The following is an 11,427-nucleotide window of genomic DNA, read 5'->3' on the forward strand; positions in this document are numbered from 1 at the left end:
CCTGATGGCTTAGGTACTTTGTAGGCACAAGGAAGTTTGAGACTGGATATGTTGGATGTTGGCTGATGAAAGAGAGGAGTAAAAAGTGACTTACTTAAGTTGCTCCCTGTAATTAGCTCAAAATAAGGCTATGATCATGACCTATGAACTGTCATTCATCCAGAATTAAATTTACTGATTAGATTTTATACCCACTCATTTCATGTTTATTTCAAATAACTCATTTTCCTTTCAATCTCTCCATTATTCCTTCTAACCAAACCAATATTTAGCACATAGGAGCCTCTGCACAATTTTATGTTTTGTTAAATTTGCCCTATTTGCTGAACTGCTTAGGTCAGAGAGTCCCTTCCATGTTCTCTAATAGAGCACTCACAGTAAAGGTAGTTGTATCTGTAGGCTTCTTCATAGCACATCTGCTCAGAAGGTAACCGTTAGGATGCCTGTTCCATAATTGTGATCCAGAGAAGAAAGGATACAGTAAGAATGATGCATGGACCACGGACCCCACAATTTCTCTTAATTTATTCTATGCCTTTAGGCCGACCTAAGGCTTCATAGTTTTCTGTGATGTTCTGGTTCTGGCTCTGGCTCTGAGATTAACTAATGTGTTGAAATAGTGAGCAAGTATCTCTTTAGTTAAGAGTCAGTGCCACCAAAGAATCTCAACCCCAAATGATGCATCTAGCTCAGCATATGCCTTTATTTTACTTTGAGTCTTTGGTATCCCATTGCTAAATTTAAATTACAATAATACCATTAATAATTTGTAACCCTAAATTTTGGTGGCTGTAGGTTTTTGCTTTTTTTGTTTCTTGTAACTGTTTTAAATTGCCAATTTAGAAGAAAAATCTAAAGTATTGGACAAAGAAATAAGTAACTAGAGCTTTGCCTTTGGATATTCTAAGCTTTTCGTATGTGCTTGTTCTAGAAAACCTCCAATAGCCTGACGAAAAGGAACTAAAAAACCAATACTCTTAAATCACTCCTGATGGATGAAGTAAGATGTGTATTTTACTAAGAAATTAAGCTTTTAAGCAGTTCCTAGTGGGCATTTGTATTACTCACTATGCACCCCCCGATGTATACATACCACACCACCACAGAGCATGCCACCTAGTTAATTAGACTCTAATATACTTAGCTCTCCCTGTAAATGTCAGAAGTTTTTCTGAGGTTTAAAACAAGTTATATAAAATCTGAGCATTCATTATTCACCCCTAAGAAAATTTGTGTGAGGTTAGACTCAGTGGTTATGTAGCTTGTCCACTGGACCAAGTTACTTCTGTTTTTCCTTCTCCATGTGCTCAAGCCCTTCTCCTTATTTGAAATGTAACCTTGCTTTACCTCTCTGCATATGGCTTTACCTGAGTTGCTTTTCTTTCAAGCTTATCTCAGGTACCACCACTTCCATGAAACATTTTCTGATTGCTTTTCTTTCTCTCAAAGTATATGAGACCACCCCCATTAAAAACAAAACTTCTGTATTCTGCATATGGTACCCATTCTCTTACAAAATTGTTGGGTGTGCCCGTTTATTCTTTGACTGATGGCTGTGGAAGAAAGGTTGAGGATGCAGGGTGCTTTATCTTACTCATCTTTGCATGTCTTTTGAATAAACGCTTCATCTATATTGTAGGTACAGTGAATAGTTCTTTAAACATTTATTTATTTTGGCATTTGTTTTATGTGTAAGTAGATACAAACTTTATCAAATGCTGTTAATTTCTGATTATTTCTTGGCACCTAGCAGTTGTTTATTGTGTCATCTTTGTGTTTATCATTGTGTTAGGTTGATTAAAAAAAATACAAAAATACAGGATATCTAAAATTTAGTGAGACTATTTCGCCCTGTGGTTCAGAGATCTTAGAGCCAGGTTATTAGTGTTTAAATTAAATTGATACTGCCCTTGACTTTAAGTAGAGGGCATAATTAATGCAAATATATGAATTTATAAATGAGTAACTTATTGCACAACTTGAGCCATTCCATGGTGGTGAAGAAGATTGCCTGGTTGAATTGGGGAAGACATTTGAATCTGGGAAAGCAGCCCTGAATTAAGGGTAGGGGACACTTCTGTTTTCATTTGTTGTTAACAGCCAGGTTAAGGTTCAGCTGCTTGTTGGTCACATAATTATAATTTTTTTAAGTATACAGAAGCAAGGGATATGTAAATATTTTGTGTCATTTTATTGCAAACTTATGTAAAACAACTACGAAGTAGATAATGATATCCTTATAAGATGAAGAAACTCAGGCTCAGAGAAGTTAAGAGGGGGAGCTGGGATTTAAGCCCCAAATTGTTTTGGTTTTCAAGCCCATTCTCTTAAGCACTGTATTGTTTTAGCTTTTTTTGAGAAAGCTGGAGAAGATAGAAAGAGCTAGTCTGTGAAGGGGCTTTCTCCATAGGGAATAAACTCTACCACTATAAGTGATTTTTAAAATTTTAGTTATCTTTAAATCACAATTAACATAGGACGTCGCTACTAAAGGTAGTAAAAGGTCCTTAAAGGATACTGCAAAATAATGTAATTGATATTACTTTGTATTTAGGCGAGAATTACCCTTCACTAAGTCGGCTCATCTCACCAACCCTTGGAATGAACATAAGCCAGTAAAGATTGGACGTGATGGACAGGTTTGTTGTTTTAATTGATTCTTTAAAAAAATACATACATTTAATCAGCCCTTTTAGAGATCTTAATTGAAGGACATCTTTTAACCACCTCTGAAAGAATTCATATGAAAGTTTAGGAGAATACATTCTTATTTGGAATTCATAATTACTGTGATTAAGACCCATTAATAAGACCCCCATAATGTTGAAATATAGGTAGTTTTATATGGTACTTTCATGTAATTTAATTGAAGGAAAAATTTTTAAGGAGAATTGACCTGATTTTAAATGATTTTTCATGATACCACTGTTGAACAGGTTCTGTACTTTATATAGTACATATTAGAATTGCTATTTAACATATTTACTGAAGTTCTCTAAGTAGAAATCAGTATATAGTATATAGTATACTCAGGTTTCCAAATCTGCAAGTAAAATTGAAAGTATGTAGTAACTTAAATCAAAATCTTTGACCCTCATAGTTCCCACACATAATTCTAAGCCAGAAGTAATATTGTATTTTCATTGTTCATAAGTAAAGATGTTGGTACTATAATTGAAAATAAGACTTAATTTTAAAAAGCCCATAGGTTAGTCTGCCTTTGTGGTTAACCTAATGTATTTCAGTGCATTTAGCAGGTCTCAATTATCATAGTTTTTGGCACATACGGTAACATCTATTTTTCTTTCTCTGTATTAAGATGGATGACTTTGTCCTGGTATTTTGTTTTTTCGCACAAAGAAGTATAGTTTCAGAGGGTGATTGTCACAGAATTTTAATTTTAAGCAACTGTGTTTGTGTATTTTGCTTTGGAGATCCTACGCTTCTAGTTTTTACCCTATATGTAAATATGTGAAACACTTTTGAAAGGTTTATGTACCTGGAAGTTTTTGAAATCCTGTATGATCATGAACCTTGGGAAGGAAGCCTCCAAATCAGTTTTTGTTCTTATATATCAGGAAAATATTGAAAGGTTCTCCTGTTTTTGTCTTGTAAATTGCTACTTTCCTATTCTAGGAAATTGAACTTGAATGTGGAACCCAGCTTTGTCTTCTGTTTCCCCCCGATGAAAGTATTGACTTGTATCAGGTCATTCATAAAATGCGTCACAAGAGAAGAATGCATTCTCAGCCCAGATCAAGAGGACGTCCATCCCGTCGAGAACCAGTCCGGGATGTGGGAAGGTTAGAAACGTTCTTTGGACTGATAATAGGCACATGTGTCAGAATAACATGATGGAGGAATGTGATTCGTCAAAAGTTTGTTCTGCGGTAAAGAAGAAAGAGAAAATCCTCAAATCAAGCTGCATGGACTAGTTTGTGGCTTCATTGAGGATTTCACATGGTCACCTTGGTCTCAGTCATTTTTCAAGAGGAAAATGGGGATCTTTCCTTATGCAGAAAAAATTATTTGCTAAAGAGTGATAACCAGTTTAAATTAGATAGTACTCTGATAATACAATGTATACAATTGAAATGAGGTAGGCATTTGTTACTAAGAACAGGCTAGAAAGGAAGAGGAGGAAGTCTTTATTTGCAAAAATTGTTAATATTTTGTAAAAAGCCTTTTCTTTCAGGTGTGTCTCTGGATAAGCCTTATCAGATATGGGACTTTTATAAAGGATCACTAATATTTTTTCAGAAGATGACGCCCCATTTAGAGGATAAAATGTTTTAAGTTATTTTGATATTCAAGAGGAGCATTATTGGGACTGTTTCAGATTTTATCACCGTGATGTGTTAATCCTATTGCCAGCTATTCTCTAACATGTACCCAGTGAATTCACACATCTTGCTGAGCTTCTGAAAACAATAGGTTCTTTCCAAAGGGGATGAAGTGGCCCTGGGCGACCCGGCAACAAACCAAAAAGAAGGGCTGTTGCTGTGTCTGTTTACAACTTTTCCAGATGCTGGCAGTACCTGTGGACTTAAAGTGTTTTTTAGAGGATCGCCATGGTTATTGATCACTGCTTTATGAACTAAACAGCATTTTCCATGAAAAGGGGGTTTAACTTGTTACAGAATTGGAGAAGTCTTTGCAAAGGACTGATTTAAGCCCTTCTACCCAACACCTTCCCCCGTATAGATTTGCGTACAGCTAAATCTAAAATATTCTGCTAAAGACTGTTGGATGTATGGTTGATGGGATGAAACCTTTGGTTAACAAAGTTTCCTTTTGGTGGAAACATCCTGTGGTAGGTACAGATAATACAACAAGAGTCCCCATTTCTTTGAGCTTAAAAAGGACACTGTCGAGTAGGTAGGAGGAAACCTGGCAGAGCCCCTTATTTTTGGCCTAAAAGGACTGAGCACCGAGATGTCTTTCTTTGAAGTTTTAAGCTAAGAGGTTTCCAGTGCAATACAGTATACACAAGTGAAGTTTTACCTCAGTTTTGCAATGGACTGCAAACTATACTTATAACACCACTACACCTTCTCTCAAGCCTGCCAGGGCCTCCATTTATGTATGTGGCTTACAGCTTAAAGTCAGTAGTTGGACTACTATATGAACTGTTACTATCATGTTTTATACCGGTCGTAAATGCACTCCCCAAACTACAAGAAAGCGGTATGTTTATTTTTTAAACCAGCTTTTAATTTTCTTAGTATTATTTATTGTAGATGCAATTGTTTTTATTCTGTTGGGGGGATTGGGGTTATTGCACTTTATATTGCAGTTTAAGTGAACGTGTCTTACAAAAGTTAATGAAAGCAGTTGTTATTTAGAGAAATAGCTGAAAAAGTAGTGATGTCAGGTTGTAATCGAGTTTTTATTTGACATTAAGGGTAAAAAGATAAATTTATTTTCTAAGTAGTTTGGATCTTTTGTTTTTATTTTAATTCTCTATTATCTACTAAGAAAATTGAGATGTATTTAATGATGTGTTACATTAACCCTTAAGATTTCTGGAAGACAGTAAAGAGCAGCCCTCTGTAGAGAGTAAAATTTCACCTTCTAAAGAATACACTTTAAACTAATTATATGAACTTTGTTAAAACTCTGACCTGTTACTTGCCAATTTATAAAAGCTAGTTTTATTTTGAGGCATTGTCTCTGGCAAAAATTTCCCTAGTTCCTGTTATTAAGTATAGGAAGAAAAACTAAATGTTATTAAGAAATACTAAGAAATTAGTGTTTCCAAGTATTAAGATTTTTAAAACTTTCTTGTAAAGTCGCTTTTAATAAGTATTGAATTTTCTGTATTATCATCTGAAAAGTATAATTTTGTACAAAGCAGGGGAAAAATATTCAAGAAATTCTTAATTTTGTTTCGACATACTTAAAATGTCATTAGTAAGTTTAAATATATAGATTTTAGAGTTCTTGTTGTACAATGATGGTAGAGGGGTTTTTTTCCCCCTTTCTTTTTCACCTGGAGACTTTATTTGAGAAAGTGTATTAATTGTTAAACTGGATATTTAGTTTGAGGATGGCTCATTTACTTTTGTTTAAACTGCTAAAGTGTGATTTCCATGTTTTGATCAGATAACTTTTCCTAGTTGTCTCATGATAGCATGAGATTGCAGAGAATATCTACTTTTAGCAATTAAAGGTTTGGTTCATAGGGATTAATTTGAGGATTTAGAAATTAGGAATTTTAAGACAATTTGCTCATCAAAAATTAAGATGTTAATTTAAAGGAAATAATAATTCTTTGTAATTATTTCTGTCAGAAACTACTCTTGCTTTACTGTTTATTCTCCCAGCAGTTTTTGGTTTAATTTCTAATGTGTCTAATTTGTGTAGGCGTCGACCAGAAGATTATGATATTCATAACAGCAGAAAGAAACCAAGGATTGACTATCCCCCTGAGTTTCACCAGAGACCAGGTTAATATTTTATAATCCTGCAGATATTTGACTTAAAACTATTAAAAAAAAAACAAAAACAAAACAACTTAGTGTAATCCTGTAGTTGTAAAAGTGAGAAAAATTCAGGACATGACTCCTTAAACCTTGGGAAATCATTAATAGTTCTCATTAGTAATTCTTCCCCCACTTTGTTATAGTTGTCTAATCTATTCCGCTGTGACTCATCATAATCTATTAAAATTACCTGAAATTGCTAATTTTGCAAAAATGGAATCTGCTCTGTACATGTGTTTAAATTTAAATGTAGTTAGGTAAAGCAATGACCGTTATACTTTTTTCCCCTGTGATACTTAGTGTTTCATGTGGTATATATCTGTAGTTGGAAAGTGAAATTATGCTATTTTTTAAAAATGAAAATTGTTAACTTCATGGTTTTGGAGAGGAATGGGAAATATTTGATTTGTAAGCTAAATATAGCTTTTCAGTTTATCTATCCCTTACTGGAATTTAAAAAAGCAAACTACATCCAAGAAATAATACCATATATTTAGAACAGAGTCAGTGACACACTGGTAAAACTTGCAGTTTGGAAATTGGTGTTAGTGGGCATTATAGCACCATTGTGTAACAAGTGGCTTGATAAGTCTAATTCACTTCCAAAATGGGAGATACTGTTGCAGAAAGTGAAAATAGTTTTTCCTCAGTAACATGGCCACTCAAATGTTTTTATGTTTTAATTTGCTGGGTCCTAACTAATGGAAGAGGAGGAAAGAGCATTTTTTTCTATTTGCATGCTTCTTTGATTGGAAAATGTATACATCTTCATTTTTGCAACTTTTGCAATTTTGTTTCCTTCCCTCTTAAGTTTGCATTTTTAAAAACTTATGTATGGTTTACCTAGCAAGGCCTGTATATACCTAAGGGTGGAAGGTAAACATTTGTTTTAAGGAAGTCCTACTATAATATCCTCAAGATAGTTCCTCTGCCCTCACGTTCCCTGTGGTGCATAATGAAGAAATTTCCTATTTAGCAAGATTTGGAACGTGAACTTAGAAGATACATATGAAAGCTTCTCTAGCAGTTTACAATTCTGTGATATCATTAAGTTATTTAGTTATTTCCTCGATTATCATGTCATTTGAGAAGAAAATTTGAAAATGGAATAATACAATAATAGCATCACTAAAAGTACATATTTCATGGAAAGAATTGAAACAAGTGGTAAGGAAAGTTTAATTTATAATGCCATAATAAAAAAATATAAATTTGATTTACTGAAATACTTGATGTTTGAACAGGGTATTTAAAGGATCCACGATACCAAGAAGTAGATAGGTAAGTCGGGTTCACTCTTGCTTAGCTTTGAATTACATTCTTGGAACTAGTTTATGAATTACCTGAATTTAGTTTCACAAATCTTATTCCCAACAGACGATTTTCAGGAGTTCGCCGAGATGTGTTTTTAAATGGGGTAAGCATTTAATTTTATATATTTAATGTAGATAAAATCAGGATCTGATTTATTTTATAGTTCTGGGATGCTTTTGATTTATATTGACGTTATCATCTTTCATTTTAGTCCTACAATGATTATGTGAGGGAATTTCATAACATGGGACCACCACCACCTTGGCAAGGAATGGTTTGTATTATTCTATTTTTGCAAGTTATTTAACTTCATTTGCAGTTCCTGATATTTTGGGGTACTTATAATATTCATTAAGAGACTTAAAATACAAGTTTTTGGTGATTGATAATTGCATACTGTCTTTAAAGACTAATGAATAAATTAATTTGTGTTAATAATACAGTACTGACTTAATTGAGAAGTATAATAGTGTATTATAGCAATGGTGAGTAGTGCAAGCTGTACCTGGGTTCAGATACATTCCTTTCTCTTCCCAACTCTATGACCTTGGGTAAGTTTCACAATGCAACTCTTAGTTTTCCTCATCTATAAAATTCAGCGGCCATTCATTGCTTTTTATGGCTAATCAAATACGATATTGAGTATGTTCCCTGTGCGAGGCACTGTGCTTGTTCTGGGTATACAGTAGTGAATGAAATGGACGTTACACCTTTCCTTGTATAGCTCAGAATTTAATATAATAGTGTCAGTCTCATAGGATTGTCAAGGAGACAAATTTATAAAATGCATGTAAAGTATAGCATAGTACCTGATATAATATTTAGTAAATTTAGTTCTCTATGTAAAATAAGACTAAACACTGAGCAGTCTTGGTTTTTAAATTATTTCCTTTAAGAAAGTTGGATATCCTTTTTAGAGTATGTTTTAGATTCTATGAAATTTAGGTTCTATGAAATATTTAATGTATGATCTTACCTGTAACTATGAAAGTAATTTTTGATTTTCCCTTTCTTCATTTTATAACAGTATTTAAAAGATCATTAGCTCCTGGATTTTTTTTTTAATAATAGATTTGTACATAGTGGTTAACCAGCTCACCAGTTCTAGAACCAGGATGCCTGATGTGTACCTGCTTTATCCCTTTAATAGCAGCGTGACTGTAAGCAGGTTACTTAACCTCTTGGTAACTCAGTTTTCCCTTTTGTAAACTAAGAATATAATAGCACCTATCTCATAGGGTTGCTGTGAAAATTAAATGAAACTAAATTAAATTAAATTAAATGTAAGTAAAATACTTACAATAGTGCCTGGCTCATAGTAAGCATTATGTAAGTGTTTGCTATTTCTATTAATATCTAGATGATATGAGTAGAAAAGTATAAACATGTTAAATTTTAGAAGATGTGTAATCAGAGAGTTTGTTGCACACATTTGTTTTCAACAAACAAAAAGGATATTTTGAAGAATCTTAATGCCATCAAAGTAAATTGCTAGTACAGATTATTTTTGGGGGGTTGGTGGTTTGGGTAGGGGAATTCTAAGAATGCTTTCTTTACAAGAATATTTGGTAGATTCTTATGAAAGTGGTTTTCCTTTTTTAGCCGCCTTATCCAGGAATGGAACAGCCTCCACACCATCCTTACTATCAGCATCATGCTCCACCTCCTCAAGCTCATCCCCCTTACTCAGGACATCATCCAGTACCACATGAAGCAAGATACAGAGATAAACGAGTAGTAAGTTAAAAAGAAGGCAAAGGTGTGAGGAAAGTACTTAGAATTCTATAGGTATTCGGTCATTAAATATGAAATGTCCGATTTCGAATAAAAATGTAGTTGATTATATCTCAGACAAGATGCATTATGCTTAAATCAAAGTATACACCTAAACTCTTGACACAGTTCTGCCTTCTTAACAGTAGCTTGTTCATGTAAGCAGGGAAGAAGCCTGAAGAGAACGAGTAGCTATGAAATCATGAAAGGCATTTTCCACAGCTTTTGAGAATTGATATTTTTCCCTGGAAGAAGCCGTAGTCAGTTGGTGCAAGGTCTGGTGAACACGGTGGGTGACAGAGTCTCCAAGTTCTAGCTTCTGTAGTTTGAGCAGCATTGTTTGTACGACGTGGTCAAGTGTTGTCTTGCAAGAGAATTGGCCTGTCTCAATTGACCAATCTCAGCTGCTTAATCACAAGCATCTTCATCATTTCATCAAATTGGTTGCAGTAGACATCCGCTATAATGGACTGACCAGATTTAACGAAGCTGTAGCGGATAATGCCGGCGCTGGACCACCGAACAGACACCATTAGCCTTTTTTGATGAGTATTCAGTTTGGGACCATGATTTGACACATCATCTTTATCCAGCCATTGTGCCAAACGCTTCGATTGTCAAAAAGAATCCATTTTTCATCACATGAAACAATACGGTGCAAAAATAGTTTGCTTTTATGTCATGACAGCAAAGAAAGGCAAGCTTCAAGATGGTTTCTCTTTTGATACTTGTTTCATTTACGTGGGACCCATCTATCCAGCTTCTTTACCTTGTAGATTTGTTTCAAATGGTCCAACGTTGTTGGAACAGTAACATCAAACCTTGCTGCTAATTCACACGTAGGTCTAGATGGATGTGTGTCCACTACAGCTTTCAGCTCATTATCATCCACCTTAGTCTCAGGTCACCCACGTGGCTCATTTTCAAGATTAAAATCACCAGAACAGAACTTCTCAAACCATCAACATGCTGTGCATTCATTAGCCACATCCTTCCCAAAGAATTATTGATACTTCAAGCTATCTGTACCACATTGATTCCGTGACAGAACTCATTTCGAAAATAACATGAACTTTTGACTTATTCATGGTTTCACAAAAATTGCTTAAAAAAAAAAAAACGTTGAAAGATAATCACAAGCCAAAACGTGCATTTGCAAGACTGACGATGTATTTTCACGATAAAAATAAAACAAGAAATGTCGAAGTGAAATGTCAGAAATACCAACTGTCAAACTTAGTACTTAAGGAAATCAGACATTTCATACTTAAAAGCCTAATAATTAAAATATGAGGATACCAGATTATGTGAAATGATGGACCATTGTGTATTCTTACTGCAGACTGTTTTGGAATAGATCTCAACTTGTTTTTACTAAAAATGGCTGATCATGTTCCCCCCGCCAGCTTTGGGTTATTTAGATAGATGATGTATCTTTTACTGTCAAATCAAAGTACTGTGGCAAACTCCTACATATATAACTCCTCTTAGATAATATCCTAGGCATATAATACTTAGGATATGTTCTTTCTGTACTGAGATCTTAATTATAAAACTATGTAATTAATACTGTTAATAGGTATTTCTGAGCTTTTTGTATAATCTGGTAGACTTAATTTTTGTTAGGTAGATGGTGTATATTAAGTTAGTTAATAGATAGTTTCCAATCCTATTTGGTCATTTATTTTTGTTTCTACTGAAGGTTATTAAAACTAGTAACCGAGCAAATTGTTTCACTTCTCCTTTACCTCTGGTTATTGTGATGATGCTAGCAAACAACTAGATGTTAAAAAAATGCAGTGGAAGAATAATTGCCCTTTAGTAATTGGCTCTGTTAATTATTTGCTATGATAGA

General features: G+C 34.1%; 1 protein-coding gene across 1 annotated transcript in view; it reads left to right on the forward strand.

The window, feature by feature from the left end:
• Positions 1 to 11,427, forward strand: part of YTHDC1 (YTH domain containing 1) — a 36,772-nt gene that overhangs the window by 22,379 nt on the left and 2,966 nt on the right. The window contains exons 9-15 of the mRNA XM_012655497.1: positions 2,555 to 2,639; positions 3,637 to 3,803; positions 6,367 to 6,449; positions 7,730 to 7,766; positions 7,863 to 7,902; positions 8,011 to 8,073; positions 9,402 to 9,536. Coding sequence (XP_012510951.1) covers positions 2,555 to 2,639; positions 3,637 to 3,803; positions 6,367 to 6,449; positions 7,730 to 7,766; positions 7,863 to 7,902; positions 8,011 to 8,073; positions 9,402 to 9,536 — 610 coding nt within the window. The remainder of the gene's footprint in view (positions 1 to 2,554; positions 2,640 to 3,636; positions 3,804 to 6,366; positions 6,450 to 7,729; positions 7,767 to 7,862; positions 7,903 to 8,010; positions 8,074 to 9,401; positions 9,537 to 11,427) is intronic.

Source organism: Propithecus coquereli, unplaced genomic scaffold, assembly GCF_000956105.1.
Source record: "Propithecus coquereli isolate 6110/MARCELLA unplaced genomic scaffold, Pcoq_1.0 Scaffold479, whole genome shotgun sequence".
NCBI classification, from domain to species: Eukaryota; Metazoa; Chordata; class Mammalia; order Primates; family Indriidae; genus Propithecus; species Propithecus coquereli.